The following is a 16,890-nucleotide window of genomic DNA, read 5'->3' as shown; positions in this document are numbered from 1 at the left end:
AGCGCGAGACAGCCACGTCACGAGCAGCAAACGAGCCCCGTTACCGCCTCCCGTTTCTCGCCTCCCAAACGTGCGGGCTCTCGGTGCCTTTGCAGAGCGTTAACTCCGGAGGAACCGAACAAAACCCCTTCGGGTGCGCAGCTTTCCTATCCCCGAACCATAGGAAAGCTCGACATCATTTTTTCCTTGAGGATTTGCGACCATGCTACGAACGGCAGTCGGGGCGTTTGACGCTCTCCTCGGAGGGAGTGCGGCGCAAGGGAATATTATGAGGAGCTTGGTTGGGACAAGAATTGGGATGGGCAGGGCATCGGCGAAAGCCATAGCTGCTCCGTGGCATCATAGGGCGCTGATGTCGCAGCTCCGCGCGACGAGGACCACGGTCGCTCGGTCGAAGTTTGGGCAGGTCAGGACACCGTTCTTCAAGCCGAAGCGCCCCTTCCATTCCACACGGCCTCGGCGAGCGGACGCAACCCAAAAACCTGGGGATGCGGCGGCCGAAGCCTCGCTATCGCTGAGTGCCAGGCTCAAGAAGTTGTCGAGAGAGTATGGCTGGGCTGCAGCTGGGATATACCTCGCTCTGTCCGTGTTGGATTTTCCATTTTGTTTTTTGCTCGTTCGGACGGTGGGCACCGAAAAGATTGGTAGGGCTGCTCACACCCACGGATGCCCGTAATATTAGCTAACGGACTGTGTTAGCCCATCTGGAGGACATCGTGGTGCGCAATGCCCAGAAGGTCATCCCCGAGCGGGTCCAGGCGTGGTGGCGCGAATACCGGCACGCTGCCAAAGAGGCGAAGAGGGAACGGACTGGCGAGCTGGATGAGCTCGATGTTATCGGCCATGGCGTCGCGGAGGCTGAGCAGCGGAGCAAGCAAGAGGGAGCTAGTTAGTTCCCCCCTGATCACCTTTTTCCCTACCCCCCCCCCCCCCCCGACACATGCTGACTTTTCCCCTAGGTCTCGCCACGCAACTCGCGCTCGCATACGCTATCCACAAGAGCTTCATCTTCATCCGCGTCCCTCTGACGGCTGCCATTACCCCCAAAGTGGTCAAGGTGCTCAGATCATGGGGCTGGCAGATCGGCAAGAAGGTCAGCAAGAAGGCCAAGCGGTGAACGATGCAAAACTCGGTGTACGATCTCTCCCCTATGTTGTTGCGTACGAGCGGCGTTAGCGAGTGGCAGTTGCATTTACAGATGGAGCACTCCCCATAGACTGTAATACCATCTTGTGTATTAGAATTCTGTATACAGTATTTACAAGGCGAATTAGATAATATTCGGATTTTGAAGGAGCAAGGTTTTCGGTACCATGGTTCCCTTGAATCCCCGCCCATAGTGTTCCGGGGTGTCGTGGCCGTGTGGGGCCGGATTCCGGGGCACCGGTACCTTAATAACCTGGAAGGTTCGGAGGAAAGCTTGGCTCGATGAAGTGATTTGGCTATCAACTAAGGTTTGGTCATTGATGCCGACCAATATTCCCTGCGTTGAGTCCTATTCACGTAATATAAACGCAATGCAATCAACCTTCTTTTTTTAACGTCCACCGATGGGCAGAACGTATTGTCTCTCACAGGTCCAGGGTACCAGGATGGCTGCCCCGCGCCAAGCCACTCCCTTCCCTCGCTTGCATGGGTAAACTGTCAACAGCCGAGACCTTGACCCGTGCAAGACCTCTTCCTCGATGAGGATACTGGATACGATACCTACCTTGCATATGCTGTTTCGGCTGTTCAACAACAAGGGACGGCCGCCGGTACCCCTCCCTTCCGTTCGTTCTAATTGAGGGCCTGGGTTGCACTCCCCGGCACCCTACGGCCGTCATTCAATCTCGGTGCGCCCTCTGATCGTTTGTTGCCTTTTGCGAACGTCTCCTTCCCTCGTTCCATGGGCCTCCTCGATCGCGATTGCACTGGTTGATCAACAACTCGTGACTATCGTTCCCGTTCCATCGTCGATTCGCCATGGCTTCATCGGATCCCGAGAAGCGCGCCTTTCTCACGGACGATGACAAATATGATCTGCTGCCGTCAAATGAGGGAACCCCAAAGCGACGCGTTTGGCACTGGGTAGCTATCTGCCTCGGCGCGATCGTCGTTTTCTCAATTGGAGTGACATCCCGTCGATGCTCTGCCGCAACTTCACTCTTCATAAGCCACGGCGTACCACAATACCATCATGCTCGCCCGGGGCTAGTATCTCACGAGGCTATCAACAGTCGGTCACCAGCCAATGCTCAGGAGACGACGGCTACTACCTCGGCTGCAGCACCGAACAAGACCGTCCTTAAAACCTTTGAGGTTGCTCAGCCAGTTTTGATGCCCGGCGGCCCCGCCGAGAGCGACGGTTCGACTCGCCATGGAGAAGACTACTCACCTGAGCTGTGCACCGTCCTGTTGATGCGCCATGACTTTGCCTGGAGCTACAATGCCCCGTTCGTGGGTGAGCCTGCCTCGAGTAGTCTGTGTATCCCGTCTATCCCGGCCCTAACTTCGCCGTGCTACTTCTAGGGGACTACATCCCGCCTGATTGCGAGTTTAATCGAGTGGTGCTTAACTTTAGCGTCGTAAGCCAGGGCCGGCAGTTTGACAGGCTTGCCATCATGTATCTTGGCGACACTGAAGTCTGTAAGTCTTGCAGCGGAGCTAAACCGTATCACTCTGGTTCCCGAAAACTATCGTCATTCTTGTTAAATGCCTATCTACCTCGCCATTTCTCTGGAAGCAAACTAACCATTGAAACAACAGGGAGGACATCTACAGCCGAGCCCACGCCCCCCCCAGGTATCAGTTGGATTTACCTCAAAGATATGACCCATTACCTGTACTTTTGGAAATCCCCCCAGAGGGTCATATTTGATCTTGGCAACCTGATCGGTCCGTTGGAGTTCCCTTCTGCGTCGTTGAATTCCGGGAGTACTTGCTTACTTGCAATAGACGACAAGTATACTGGCATCTTTAATACCACTATGACCGCCATCTTCTACAACGACCATGTTAAAACAGATCAGGCACCACCAAGTGACTTGATCATTCCGATCTCAGCACGTCAAGGGGCAAACGACTCGATAAGCCGGTTCACATTGCCGTCTGAGAACGCGACAAATACGATCAGCCTCCCGCGCAACATTCGCCGTGCCGTTTTCTCCGTCTCAGCCAACGGCCAGACAAGCGAGGAGGAGTTTTGGTGGAGTAACGTTCTGCAGAGCGACGTCTACACCTTCAACGCCACTGCGGGCAAGCTTCCGGGTCTCGGTCCCTTCCGCGAAGTCCAAGTGCTCATCGATGGTAGACTTGCCGGAGTCCAATGGCCCTTCCCGGTCATCTTCACCGGTGGAGTGGTCCCCTCGCTACACCGGCCTATTGTCGGTACCCATGCGTTTGACCTCCGCGAGCACGAGATAGACATTACGCCATTCTTAGGCCTGCTCTGCGACGGCCATGAGCACACCTTCACCATCCGCGTAGCCGGCCTCAACAATACCGGCGATGGCACTACGGCCTCGCTCACCGACACGGTCAACGAAAGCTGGTACGTAACCGGCAAGATCTTCCTCTGGCTCGACGAAGATCCCTCATCCATCACACGCGGCGAAATCCCCATTATCAACCAGCCCCCACCCACCATCGCCATCACCCGCGCCGTCACCACCTCTACCACCAACGGCACCACAAACAACGAAACCCTCACCTACACCACCTCCGTCCAGCGCGCCCTACGCATCGCCTCAAACTCAGCCTCATGGATACAAGGCCTGCACTACACCAACCAAGGCCACGTCACCGCCTTCGGCTTCAACCAGGTCAACGACCTCAGCATCATCGGCCTCGACACGCTGCACACCCCATCTACGCACTACCGCGCCGCCTACGAGCACTCTATCTTCTGCAACTCGTCGTACGCCGTCTCGCCCCAGGGCAACCTGTCCATCTGGGCGTACTTGAGCCAGGGCAAGGAGGCCATCGTGTCGGGCGCGAGCGTGTTTCCCACGGGCCTGGAGGCGTTTGCGAAGCGGTATGGCGGGCGTGGGCTGGTCAGTCACTTGCAGAGCTTTAAGGAGGGCACGGCGGAGTTTCGGCAGAGTGGGGATGGGAAGGTGAGTAATGGGTGGGGCGACGCAAGGCAGAGGTTTCGGTTTGTGGTTGAGGAGGGTGGTGAGGTGGTTGAGGGGGTTGATGGGGCTGAGGGTGCCGAAGGGGTTGAGGGTGGGAAGCGGGGGGAGGGTGAGGAGTTGTATTTTAGGGAGGTCGAGGCTGTGAATGGGACGGTGGTGGGAGATGTGAAGCGGATGGAAGGGAGGGAGATAGGGGGAGGTGGGAAGGGTGGTAAGGGTGGGAAGGGTGGTAAGGGTGGGAAGGGGGTGTTGGATGTTACGGCGACGGAGTATGCTTAGGGGGGGCGTGAGGGTGTGGTTTTGGTATGGCGGTTGCAAATTCAATCGTTGTGCTCTGTGTTTGTAGCCGCTCACTGTGCAAGTGTTGCGAAACGGTTTGAATGGGTGCGCAACGACTTGTGGACTATGAATTCAGTGTTTAACCAGAACATGTTACTTCCCCGTCCGTACCTGTATGAGAAAGTCATCCTTAGGAATGACGAAGTGATTTCAGACGGTGGTTTTGATCCCATTTGCTTCGACGCTTCTACTAGACCAGGAACATACCAGGACGAGGCCCCGCCGTATATGAATAATATTGCCACACATGGCTCGCTCATGCAGCAGCATGCTACGTGAAACACTTAGAATCCATCAAACCCACAAATGGCCAGTTTAAGGCCAGTCAGAGTTGTACCGTAAGATGCTTGGATAGGTAACTCTATTTCTGTCTGCGGAACCGCCAGCAAATCCGCTCTGTTTCGCATTGTTCAGACTGTTGTTGGCTCCGAGAGGGCGGTTGGTAACTTTGGAAACGGCGTTTCACAGCACCAGGCGCCGCACGGCAGTCACTCATGCACGATCGTTGCCGGGCCAAGCATCGCGTGGGGCTGTGTGGGTGGGTCAACAAATCGTTTGGGGACCAGGTTCTTGCAAATCAACGATTGGTCTAACCTTGTTAGCGCTTGCAGAGGGCGATCAGAACAAACTTGGCATCTGCCACCCTGATCCCCTGCCAACCGCCCAGACAACAACAAGTGGATAGTGCGCCATTGTTCTGGAGCCCCTCAGCCCATGATCGAAACATCAGCGAAGGTTCGTTGGGTCAGAAACTACGGCACTGCAGCAAGCCGAGTTGGGTCTCCAATGGTCTGATTTCAGCGGCTGCACAAAGAACAAGGGGCAAGTCGGCCAATCGGGGGCCCTGCGGACAAAAGAAGATGGAAGCTTGGGCGACCGGGTCCCACAACTTCCGTCATAGACCCACTTTCCTTCTTTCCCACCCGAGTGTGCATACATTTGGGGTGGTTCCCAAGGTGCTCCCTTGCCAACCGTCTTCTAGTGTATGTACCAGTTTGTAAAAACACTCCGACGCCATTGTACAGCAGACCAGGAACAGTAAAAGCCAGCAGGTTCCCCTCCATACACCCTTGTGCCGTCTTCCCCTGTTCAACTTGCTACTCTCCACAAAGAAGCAACCTTCACCCACATCACCAACATTGCCAAGGTAGCAGAACATAGTCTGTCTCTCTCCAAGTACCTTCTTCAGCAGAGTCACAGAAGTCGCAAAGATCAACAAGCTTCCATAAACCACATATCCAACAAAACTCCCCGTCGGCGCATCTCCCCACCAGAAACGAACCCCGCCACCTTGACAAACCTCCTTCCACCCCGACCCCAACCGCCGCCATGGAAAGGATACAACTCATCCTCCGAGCGACCCAGCTCCTCTTCATCATCATCCTCACCGGCCTCATCGGCAACATCATCGCAAACAACCTACACGCCGCCGGCTCCGCCACCGCCGCCATCAACTTCTCCATGTTCGTCGTGGTCCTCTCCTGGCTCGCAGCCCTCCTCGGCCTCGCCACGGGCCTCGTCGAGCGCATCGCCCTCCCCTTGCTCGTCCACCTCGGCGCGGACGCCCTGGCCACCCTCTTCACCTTCATCGGCGCCGTCGTACTGGCCGCCAAGCTGAAGGTCGTCAACTGCGCCGACACGAGCAAACAGCCGGGCGACTGGATCGCGTATGGGAGTGGGGACGATCATAAGCGTTGTCGTGAGGTGCAGGCTAGCACGGTTTTTATGTGGTTCTTGTTTGCGACGTTTGCGGCGGCGCTGGTTTTGAGCTTCCTTGGTTTCCGTCGTGGTGGTGGGAGCATCCGGTCGGGGCCCACTATGTCGCAGGTTAGGGTATGAGGCATGGGCTTGGCTGGTTTGGAGGTTCGGGAAAAGGGTGGGGGTTGGGATGGGTATCAAGGCTTGGGTAGGCAGGCTTGGGTACGGGTATGGGTAATAATGGACAAGGATTGATGTGTATGATGGATGGGCTATGAGGTTATGGCTGATTACGGATGGGGTACGGGAACTACTTATTTTAATGGGTATATGTCTGGGAGGGTTTGTATCGGCCTGCGTTACGGATAAGATCAATGGTGGCTTTTGTGGAAGTAGCATACCCCGTCAAGATAGTTGACTGTCTGTCTTGTTTTTAGCTCGTTTTCCTGACAGAGTACAACGCAAGAACTAAGACCAATTTTTATCCAAGCATTTCAAAACCCAGCAGGCAGGTGATGTATCCGTCATGGAACCAAATGCTTGCATATACCATCCCCAAATCCGTAACGCCATGGCAATATGTACCGCTCCCACAAGACAGGCTCTAACCGATATGCCGATATGTACTCATGGCTCCTCCCAGCCGGTAAATCCCCCCAGTCATAACGATGCCGCAGCCTCGGCGGCGCCGGCGGCATTGAATGCCCCCTTGCTTGTCCACCGGATCTCGACGTTGTGCATCCATTCCATGTACCTCGCCCAGCCTGCAGAACAAAAGAGGACAGGTCAGCAAGCAATTCTCTTTCCACTATCCACCCTGAGCACAGGGGGGCGGGAGGAAAAGACCGAGGACACCTACTCCAGTACGCAAACTTCCGCCCCAGGAACTTCCCCGCGAACGGCATGACGATCATGGTCAGCAGGAGCTGCAGCTGCTCCAAGCTGGCCTCCCATTCCCGCTGCGCGTCCGAGAGGTCGGAGGAATCCGAATCGAGGATGCTAGTGGAGATCGACGAGAGCGAGTCTACATCCTCGTCCCGGCTGCCATCGGGGGAGGAGGACCGCGATGCGTCCGGGAGGATGTAGGAGGACGTTGCGGAGGGCGTCATTATTATGTCGGAGGAGGACATGTCGGACATGTCGGACATGGTGGGCGGTGTCGAGGTGTCAAGGTGAGCTGGTGGGGGGATCACGCTGTGGGGGGTAGGCAAAAGCTGGTTCGGGGTCGAATTCGGGGTCGGTAACTCGAGGATAATTGATTCGGGCGGGATGGAGAAAGCGGCTTAGTCGGGTGCCGGCATCGACTTCTATCGGGAGTGGGAGCTGCCGGAGTTTTTGTCGGAGCCCCTCTTGCTGACGGATGGCCGAGCCAAGGTCAAAGAGTTGTTGTTTGCTTGGTGCTTGGGCAAAGCAGTTCCACTGAACCCGGCAGCCGGTGTGTGCGTTGCGAGTCGGCACCGTGGCTGTAGTGGGGGAGCTGCTGGGGTGGCGTGTGAGTGGCCAGTGTTGGAAAAGATCCCCCGCTTGTCAGGTGATCGTGGGACTGAGTCACTGAGTCACCGTGGGAGGAAGGCCAACGTCATGTGGATGAAGGCTCCCACTTGATCGGACGACAACATTTTTGTTCAAACACGAAGATAATATCGCCGTGCAAGCACCATAAAATAGAAGAGGTCTTGCCAAGACTTGTCGGCTACCATATCCACCACAAAGTGCCGAATACCGATCGATACACACGCGGCCTAGACACGAAGAAGCCGGTGGAGTGAGAGACTTGAGAAGCACAAGGGTGGCCAAAAAGATGACCACTGAAGTAAGTTTTATTTGGTAACCCTCAGTCAGTTTTCCCCTCCCCCAGACGACCAACTTCTTTCTGTCACACAACCACATACCGCACCTCCAAAGTCTCAACACTTTATCTCCGCGGGATTCCCTCTTCTGCCCTCTCTTTCAGAGTTTCCGAATTTCAACCCCGCTGCTTTCCTCGGGAGTCTTCCTCGAAGCACAATTGTCCGTCTTTGCACACCGGAATTTTGAACCCAACCTAAGAATCCCGACACTGACTCACTCCCAACAGGAACCTACGATCCAAAGGCGGGCCTCGCGCAAGTCGGTTGCATTTACAGAAGAGAAACTAGTAGTGGACGCCGACGGCAGCGTGACCATGATTGCGACACCAAACGACGATACCAAAGACACAGCCATGTCGCACACACCCCGTACGCCGCCTCTTTCCGCCGCACTCGGGGCGTTTACTGATGCCTCTTCAGCACCCGCAGACGACGCTGCCCCGGCCGCCGACATCAACGCCGATGGCCTCGACCTCTCGCTCATGAAGAAGAAGAAGAAGAAGGTCAAGAAGGACGACGACGAGGGGGCCGACAGTGGCGCTGTCGCCGGCGACGAGGAGGCGATCGACTTGTCGATGAAGAAGAAAAAGAAGAAGAAGGCGCCCAAGGAGGAGGACGAGTTCGCCAAGAAGCTCGAGGCGCTGAACCTCGAGGGTGGCGAGGGCGCCGAGGCCGCCGCTGACGAGGGTGTGCAGGAGGGTGATATGGACAAGGGCACCGGTATCTGGGGGCACAACGAGTCGCGCACCATCAACTACGACCCGCTCCTCTCCCGCTTCTTCGCCCTGCTAGCGCAGAAGAACCCCGACCACGCCTCGACCGGCACCCGCTCGTACAAGATCCCGCCGCCGCAGTGTCTCCGCGAAGGAAACAAGAAGACCATCTTCGCGAACCTGCCCGAAATCTGCAAGCGCATGAAGAGAGCGGATGAGCACGTTACCGCCTACCTGTTCGCCGAATTGGGTACCAGCGGCAGTGTGGACGGCAGCAGGCGGCTGGTCATCAAGGGCAGGTTCCAACAGAAGCAGATCGAGAACGTTCTGCGCACGTACATTATAGGTATGCCGTTTAACCCCACGACTACTTGTTTGCCAGGATGCTGACCAGAAATCTAGAATATGTAACATGCAAGACGTGCCGGTCTCCCAACACGGAACTGTCCAAGGGCGAGAACCGTCTTTAGTATGTACCCCTTGCTCTAATTTTTATCATAAGATCATCTTCTAACATCGACTAGCTTCATCACTTGCAACTCTTGCGGCTCTCGTCGTTCCGTCCAGGCTATCAAGACGGGTTTCTCGGCCCAGGTCGGAAAGAGAAGGAAGATGAAGGTCTAAGGTTTTCCACCTTGATGCCTTCCTACTTTTCGGCGTTTCTTTTTCGGTTCCTATCTACTCTGTCTAGAGGGGGGTTAGGTTCTACAGCGCTGTTAGGGTCATTTCTGCCTTTCTTAGCTCTCGGTGGCAGGCCCTGGGACACGATCGTGTGACGATGTGACGACGGGCTCATTTGGGATTTGGGAGGGGGGGACCGGTTATCTGGCATGCTGCAGAAGGGACGGGTATAGGTTCATCGGCGGCATGGTGAGCATCTGGACGCGGAAAAAGGAGGAAAGGCGGTGTTTCTCTCAACCCGACGGCCGAACAAGATGAAGACGGGCTATACTGTTTGTAGTGGCTGCGTTCTGGCAGGGTTTGTATCGCCAGACCAGATTGGCAGTTAGCGAAAAGTTTGTACACAGCGGTTACTGATTCTTATGTGAAGCCTGACTTGTTGCTCCCGGTGCTGGATGCTGACAGATACTTCGTGAAACAAAGTGGGGTGGGTGTTTACCAATCCATCTTGCACCAACTCATTGGGTCTCGAGCCGGGATATATATCTCCCCTCTTTTTGATTAGTTTAAGTTCACACAACACACTAACACCGCACAAGCTGCATCCCCAACCACACAACAAACACAACAACACCCCAGCCCCTCCTTAAACAGAGACAAAAAACCAGAAAACACAAAGAAAACAAAATGACCATCCGCAAAGCCCCCACCGGCACAACCGGCACAATCACCCTCCCCCCCGCCGGCCTGCCCTCGCGCAACCCCTCCACCTCCTACTGGCTGCGCGACCCCTCGCCCATCCTGCTCGGCCACCGTGGCACGCCGGATTTTCCTGCTACTGCTGATGTGGTGGTGGTGGGCAGCGGGATCACGGGGGCGTTCGCGGCGAGGTTTTTGAAGGAGGCTGGTGGTGGGGGGAGTGTGGTGATGTTGGAGGCGAGGGAGGCTTGTTCGGGTGCTACTGGGCGGGTGAGTCTTTTTTCTTGTTTTTGCTTCTTATTTTGTGCTCTTCGGGTGTGTGTGTTGTCTAGTTGGGACTTTGGGTTGGCTGGGCTTGTTGGTTTGAGTTCAGAGGTCTGGTGTTGTTTGGTCGGCTGATTGCTGGATGGACAGAATGGAGGGCATTGCCAACCGTTGGTGTATGGTTCGGTGCCTGCTGTGGCAGCGTTTGAGTTGAAGGTGTTTGACTTCATGGAGAGGTTTGCCAAGGAGGAAGATGTAGACTGCGATTGGTATGTTTGTTTCCCCCTGTAACTATCTACCTTGTTCGAGTAGTCTCGTTGGGTATACGCTGCTCTGAGGTGAGGTGCTGACCGCAGCAGGGTGAGCCTCTCTGGCGTCCACGCCTTCCTCTCCAAGGACATGTTTGAGCTCGCGGCAGCCGACGTACATGGATTACAGCAAAGCCACCCCGAACTCGCCGCTCAACTCGAGGTAGTCTACCCATCAGACACGACCTCTGCCACAGGGGAGAAGCAAACCCTCGCCTCCCTCCGCGTCCCCTCCGCCCAAGGCGTCGTCATCCAGAAAAAGGCCGCCTCCCTCTGGCCCTACAAGCTCGTCGCCGCCATCCTCGAGCGCCTCATCTCCAACCACCCCGCCCCCAGCTTCAACCTCCAAACCAACACCCCCGTCACCTCCCTCTCCCGCGTCGAATCCGGCCCCGGCTGGACCCTCACCACCCCCCGCGGCAAGATCACCGCCCGCCAAGTACTACTCGCCACCAACGGCTACACCTCGCACCTCCTACCCGCCTTCTCGGACCTGATCGTGCCCACGCGCGGCCAGATCGGCGCGATCCTACCCCCCAGGTCGGAATTGGAATCGGAATCGGAATCGGAATCCGCCCCGTCCAGCAGCCTCCCCGCCAAACTAACCCACGCCTACACCTTTGCCGCGTCGGCTGGCCCCGCCGCTGCCGTCGCCGCGCCCCGCGACGACTATCTCGTGCAGCGGCCCCTCCCGTCGGGTGAGCTGATTTATGGCGGCGGCCGGCGGTTGGCGCGCGGTATGGGTGTCGGTGAGTGGCGGGATGACGAGGTTGAGGAGGATGTTGCGCGGTATTTGAGGCGGGAGCTGGCTCCGCCGTTGGATCTGACGCCTGATTTGGGTGTGGACGGGCAGAGGAAGGGAGTGGCTGAGGGGGAGTTGGAGGCGTCGTTTGAGTGGACCGGCGTTATGGGATTTAGTCGGGACCATCACGCCTGGGTGGGGGCGGTTCCGGAGAGTTTGGGCGGTGGCGGGCCTGAGGGGGGGTTGTGGATTTGCGCTGGGTATACGGGGCATGGGATGCCCGCCGCGGCGTTGTCTGCGCGGGAGGTGGTGAGGCAGATGACGGCGGGGAGTGCGGAAGCGACTGTGGGAGAGGGTGAGGTGAGGTTTCCTAGGGAGTTTGCGCTGGATGAGGAGCGGGTGGTGAGGGCGAGAGGACTGCCGCATTTAACAGAGGGCTGGGAGGCCACGAATCTTGCAGCGCTTATTGGTGACTCCAGCACGCACAATGATGAAAAGGGGGTATGAAGCCGGGGATGGGTTTGGGGGCCGTGAAATCCATGTTGTGGGTTAGGATTGTTTAGGTCCGACCGAGTTGGCAAGGAGTTCAAGTTTTATTTATGGCACACCTGGTCGCGCAGGTTAATACATACAAGATGATTGATGCCATGTTTACGAATAGCCTTGCCGCAAAATGAAGTTCCTTACTTCCTGTCGACAAGTAGGGCAGCATCAAGGATTGTTGGATGCCAGGCTTCCCCCTAGGAACTTCCACCCAGATTAGTGGCATGTCAGGGCGGAAAGTAACGACACGGTTTGCCTTGTTGGAGACAGCAGATAGTAACAGGTGCTATCCACTGTATGTGAAAATTGTTTGATGCCGGACGTTACAAGTAATTGTGTGAGAGCAATATGAGCCGGCTTATGTTGGCAGTTGTGCCTGAGGAGGAGGTTGTCATCCCACCGAAATCCCCTCTCCCGAAGGATCGGAAGACGCGAATGGATATGTTCAATATTTATCCTCTGGAAACCTGTCACCACCTGGCCTGGGGTTCTAACGTACTTGTCGCCTTCTTCCTCTCCTGTAGGTGTGGGACGGACTTCACAGGAACCCAAGAGTGATCATGGTTGGGGACAAGAAGATAATATTAAACATCAGTGATGGGTTTCAGCGTGCCTAATTGAGGCATATTGATGTTTGGGCTTGGGCGGGTGTATCCTTGACGAGCTAAATCCTTCCATGCAGCTCATCCTTCATCGTCCCAAAACACCAACGCGTCTCAGCCGATGAGGTTTGGATTCCCTTTCGCTCCTCGGATGCTCTGTCACAATCTCCTACCGGCGGCCTGCACATTGACCATTGCCCTTCGAAAAAGTGTTTAAGTAGTTGTCTGGGATGCAATAGGCGGGATAGCTTGTGTGGTTTCTCTCAAATTCAATATGGAGAAAGGGCTATTCAGGCCGAGTAGCTCTCAACTGAGAATTAGGCAACGATAAAAGCACGACGGAAACCCCATAAACAAAAGTGAGCTGGCTGAGTGATGGCGTGTTAGGAGGCAGCCCTGTCAGCGGCATGGCAAAGCAAACGCTCTTAATTCCAAGGAGTAGCAGAAACGCAAACAGCCCTGCCCAAGGGCCGAGGTATGTCGTTGGCACCCCAGACAATCTTCGGAGATGGCGATGTTCTTTCGGGGGTGCCGACTCCTTCACTCCTACGGCGAAACAACGGTGTTGACATGCACAGCGCAGCCATCAGGGGTCACAACACAACCAGCCTGGTACCGAAAGAACCCTCTGGGCGATTTCTGGGTTGCAAAAAGCGCTACACCAATTGTAGAAAGGCTTGATGTCAGTCTCACATCATCAGCAAGAGCTGAAAGCGGGCAACCGAAGTTGTGTTGACCCATTTGCCCCCAACTCATAACCTCGACTCAGCCAGCATAAAAGGATCCTGTGAAAACAAACGAAATCCGTTCATGGCCAACCCGTTGGAGTTCACTGCGGCTCCTTGCCCCGCTCGTCGTGCCCGATCTGAGTTTCGGCACCGAAGGATTGGTGGTTGCCTGAGGGCAGGTCCAAGTGCCGCCGCAGGCAGCAGAATACGGTATCATATATCACACCTGGGACCGGTTCTTCCGGAGTCGGGTCCCGATTATGGATTTTCAAACACCGACGACAAACCGATACCGACAATGAAGCAAACCAACGAGGAAGAAAAGTGGTGGGGGAAAAAAAGAGGTGGAAATCGATGGTCGAGTGCAGAAGGATTTTAGGGTGCCATGGGTTATTGCGAGGCAGGAACGGGTCGGTCAGCACTTCCCATCACGGACACTACGGCAGCGGTTCTCGGATCCGATCAGTGGGGGCGCTCCCGCTAAAGAGCCGCTTCAGCTGCTGCAACACCCTATCCGGCAGCCGCCGTTCGGGTCGCACACACCGGACGATGTCCGACCGACATGGAATTGCCTCACAACAATCGACAGTCTCGAGAGGCAAAATCACATCAACCCCCCGGACCTTTCAATTGGGGAGAGACAACAAAAGTACAGGGCTTTACTATCGACTGCCGAGACACTACGAAATTTCGAAAAAATGGCACCGATCACCGACGACGAATGGGCCGACCTCGTCGCCCACGAACTTCCCAAGGCGACGGACCCGGTCATGTATAGTTACCTCGAAAGCCGCCGCGCCTTGGTAGCCGAGGAACAGAAACACCGGAGTGGTACTGCGATTCTCTATTTCCTCTGTTGCATCACCACCCGTCCGGCTCATCTCCTAACCACCACAGGATAGACTATACCTTCCAACAGGCTCTGTCACCCATTGCGAAGAAGGCGCGTGACATCCTATTTAGGATTCGCCTTGAAGAGATACGATCTCCGGGTCCCCCGCCATCCAAGGAGACGGCAAAATCGTGGCAAATAATCAGGCGCATGCCGAAGGGTGCACTGCTCCGCGCCCATTGCCATTCCCTTGTCGACATCTCTCATCTTCTTGAGGTTGCCTTGAGCACGCCGGGCATATGCATTTCATGCCCCGACGGGAACCTCGCCACCCAATCTGCCAGAAATGAAGGGGGTTTCCGTATCCAGTTCAGGGCCAAGACGAACACCGACGATGCTTCAATCTGGAGCGCCGACTACGCCCCCGGCACCTACATCGCCCTCTCCAAGGCCGCGGACGATTATCCCGAGGGAGGCAGAAAGGGATTCGCCGAGTGGTTCAAGGGGAGGTGCATGAACTCCACGCAGGACTCCAATCTCCGGACGCATCGGGGGACACCGTTGACTTGCCCAGAAGCCATCAACGGCATGATTTACTATGAGCCCATTTGGCGGGCGTTCCTTCAACGGCTCATGGTAAACCTTGTTGAGGACGGCGTCTACTGGCTCGAGCTCCGGTGAGCATACCATCCTTCCGGGTCTGCAAAATGGGCCTGGCCCATACGTTATTTCCCCCCTTCCACCACAGTTTCACGGCGACGCTCGGTGGCCAAAGTGGAAGGAGGCCAGGACTGCTCGGCCGCTAACATCAAGGAAACAGTCTTACATTTCCATTCGGCTATTACCGCGAAGGATCAGAGGCGTCGGACCCGGACCACGACCACCTGTTCCAAGCAATTGGAGAAGAGGTGGCCAGATTTCAGGCCACCGACTCCGGCCGGCGATTCTGGGGACTCCGTGTCATGTGGTCGACCTCGCGCCGCCAGGATCCACGGTCGATCATCGAGGACGCCGATAACTGTATATCAACGAAGCTTCTGCGACCGCAATTGGTGGCCGGATACGACCTCGCAGGCCCTGAGAACCTCGGTAGGTCGCTGGCAGGCCTGCTCCCTGAGCTGTTCTGGTTCCGGAAGCAGTGCGCCGTCGAAGACGTGCAGATCCCCTTCTTCCTCGGCGCGGGAGGATCGCTCAATGACAACGACGCCACCACGGAGCGCAACCTCTTCGATGCTCTGCTCCTCGGAACACGACGAATCGGGAACGCCGTGACGCTGCACAAACATCCACGCTTGGTCGAGGCCGTCAAAGACAAACGGATTCTGGTGGAAACCTGCCCGGTATCCAACGATGGATTGGACTTGACATCAGGCAGTGCAATGTCCCACCCCCTCCCGACCCTGTTGGCGCAGGGCGTGCCTTGCGCCCTATGCGACGACAATTCCGGAATCCCATCCGGGCAGGGAAAGGATGGTGCTTCGTTGATGACCAACATCTTCTGGCATGCATTTCAAGCGTGGGATAGCATCGACCTCGCCACGTTAGGATCACTAGCCGAGAATAGTGTCCGTTGGGCCGCTTTCGAAGACCAAGACGCGGAGACGTGGTACGTACAGCTTCCTCTTTCGTCATATCTTCGTGAGCTCGTCGGGCGAGTGCCGTGAGAGGATATTCGGCTGCCTGGAGATATTGCGACACTACCCACCACTTTCAGCCGTTCGGGCGTTAAGAGATGGCTAACTATTTTTCCGTGTTCAAGGGCGCGCGACGTACGCGCGGCAAGCGTGGGGGCCGGAACGAAAGCCGCTCGATTACAGCAGTGGGTCGTCGAATGGGAGCGTTTCTGTCTATGGATCGTTACAGAATACAACTACACGTACGACGACGGCGAAGACGGGGATGCCGACACCGCCGGCACATCGGCCACTTCTACGACGAAGACTTGAACGGATTTGGCGGGTGCCAACGCCGCCGGCAGAACGGCCCAGGTCCATGGTCGAGCCTCCAACCCGCCCCTCCCTGCCCCAGTGGGCTTTGCCCGGAAAGATACAATTGAGACCGCTGAAACATGGGTTCGGCTGCGGCTTCAGAGTCTTCGAAGTGTTCTGCGTGGCATCGCGATGCCGAGAAGTTTCAAGTTACCGGCGCTGCCAGTCATGGCGGCGCAGTGTTGTATTGGGGGCCAAGACGCGACTATTTTCTCTCTATTTTCGCCCCTGGTAGCTCTCTACCATTGTTTCTCGATCTTTAACAGACGGCAGTTTTTCTCTGTCGGTGTTTTCGTCGAAGCTGGTTCCTATCCGATCCCCAGCACCAAGGAAGCAGCGAGCGGCTGACGCTGGCCCCAGAGGCGCATCAATCAATCCCTTGTAGTATTTCCAGAAAGGATCGCGGTTGAGGATTCATGGTTGAATAACGAGCAGGGAAGAAGGAGCCCATATTTCCTGTCCCTCAAGCCCGGAATCCATCTTGAATCCGTCCAATTCTATGTATGCATGTTTCATCCCGTCGCCCTAACACCAATCGCGAAGCCGAACCAGGATTGAATCCCACGACGCTAAGGAGCGCACCCGCTCTGCGAAGCCACTAGGCGCTTGTTTCAACTTTTGACGACAACACATCACGAACCCCGGAAAACCACCTTGTGCTCAGCCTTGCGCGCCGCGCTTGGGAATCGAGATTGGGTTTGGGGCAAGCCACGAACACCCCTGACTTCGCCGAATCCTCCCTGCCGCCACCACCAAGCAATCGGCCACCACAACCCCAACAACAAGCTCATCTGATCCCCAGCCCTATCGGGAACCCCCGTCCGTCCTCCCCGTCCTCCCCGAGTCCC

General features: G+C 56.2%; 8 protein-coding genes across 8 annotated transcripts; 6 read left to right on the top strand and 2 right to left on the bottom strand.

Moving 5' to 3' along the window:
* Window positions 1–202: 202 nt before the first annotated feature.
* F5144DRAFT_481468 (uncharacterized protein) lies at window positions 203–1,117 on the top strand (the record flags this gene model as incomplete). The annotated part of the gene is made up of 3 exons (XM_066785282.1): window positions 203–644; window positions 700–888; window positions 960–1,117. 3 exons carry the CDS (start codon window positions 203–205, stop codon window positions 1,115–1,117), a joined length of 789 nt encoding a protein of 262 aa, XP_066648046.1.
* An 848-nt stretch (window positions 1,118–1,965) lies between these two features.
* Window positions 1,966–4,893, top strand: F5144DRAFT_635890 (peptide N-acetyl-beta-D-glucosaminyl asparaginase amidase A-domain-containing protein; the record flags this gene model as incomplete). The annotated part of the gene is made up of 4 exons (XM_066792619.1): window positions 1,966–2,443; window positions 2,512–2,628; window positions 2,749–2,877; window positions 2,938–4,893. 4 exons carry the CDS (start codon window positions 1,966–1,968, stop codon window positions 4,392–4,394), a joined length of 2,181 nt encoding a protein of 726 aa, XP_066648045.1. The 3' UTR covers window positions 4,395–4,893.
* On the bottom strand, window positions 4,351–4,893 carry F5144DRAFT_554057 (uncharacterized protein). Its single transcript, XM_066787833.1, has one exon. The coding sequence runs from the start codon at window positions 4,712–4,714 to the stop codon at window positions 4,466–4,468; it is 249 nt and encodes an 82-aa protein (XP_066648044.1). The 5' UTR covers window positions 4,715–4,893; the 3' UTR covers window positions 4,351–4,465.
* A 529-nt stretch (window positions 4,894–5,422) lies between these two features.
* Window positions 5,423–6,651, top strand: F5144DRAFT_554055 (marvel domain-containing protein). The gene has a single exon (XM_066787832.1). It carries the CDS (start codon window positions 5,784–5,786, stop codon window positions 6,291–6,293), a length of 510 nt encoding a protein of 169 aa, XP_066648043.1. The 5' UTR covers window positions 5,423–5,783; the 3' UTR covers window positions 6,294–6,651.
* A 161-nt stretch (window positions 6,652–6,812) lies between these two features.
* Window positions 6,813–7,300, bottom strand: F5144DRAFT_597281 (uncharacterized protein; the record flags this gene model as incomplete). Its single annotated transcript, XM_066790859.1, has 2 exons — window positions 6,813–6,916; window positions 7,012–7,300. 2 exons carry the CDS (start codon window positions 7,298–7,300, stop codon window positions 6,813–6,815), a joined length of 393 nt encoding a protein of 130 aa, XP_066648042.1.
* Window positions 7,301–7,953: 653 nt separating this feature from the next.
* Window positions 7,954–9,339, top strand: F5144DRAFT_588401 (domain found in IF2B/IF5-domain-containing protein; the record flags this gene model as incomplete). Its single annotated transcript, XM_066789922.1, has 4 exons — window positions 7,954–7,965; window positions 8,230–9,061; window positions 9,118–9,184; window positions 9,240–9,339. 4 exons carry the CDS (start codon window positions 7,954–7,956, stop codon window positions 9,337–9,339), a joined length of 1,011 nt encoding a protein of 336 aa, XP_066648041.1.
* Window positions 9,340–9,911: 572 nt separating this feature from the next.
* F5144DRAFT_554021 (FAD dependent oxidoreductase-domain-containing protein) lies at window positions 9,912–12,104 on the top strand. Its single transcript, XM_066787831.1, has 3 exons — window positions 9,912–10,305; window positions 10,450–10,568; window positions 10,659–12,104. Exons 1-3 carry the CDS (start codon window positions 10,024–10,026, stop codon window positions 11,854–11,856), a joined length of 1,599 nt encoding a protein of 532 aa, XP_066648040.1. The 5' UTR covers window positions 9,912–10,023; the 3' UTR covers window positions 11,857–12,104.
* A 1,816-nt stretch (window positions 12,105–13,920) lies between these two features.
* Window positions 13,921–16,000, top strand: F5144DRAFT_588399 (uncharacterized protein; the record flags this gene model as incomplete). The annotated part of the gene is made up of 6 exons (XM_066789921.1): window positions 13,921–13,989; window positions 14,142–14,731; window positions 14,875–15,660; window positions 15,769–15,770; window positions 15,814–15,873; window positions 15,948–16,000. The coding sequence occupies 6 exons, from the start codon at window positions 13,921–13,923 to the stop codon at window positions 15,998–16,000; spliced, it is 1,560 nt and encodes a 519-aa protein (XP_066648039.1).
* Between the last annotated feature and the right edge of the window lie 890 nt (window positions 16,001–16,890).

Source organism: Chaetomium tenue (assembly GCF_020726465.1).
Source record: "Chaetomium tenue strain MPI-SDFR-AT-0079 chromosome Unknown F5144scaffold_1, whole genome shotgun sequence".
NCBI classification, from domain to species: Eukaryota; Fungi; Ascomycota; class Sordariomycetes; order Sordariales; family Chaetomiaceae; genus Chaetomium; species Chaetomium tenue.
Note: the sequence above shows the minus strand (reverse complement) of the source record. Positions and strands in the feature narration are given on the sequence as shown.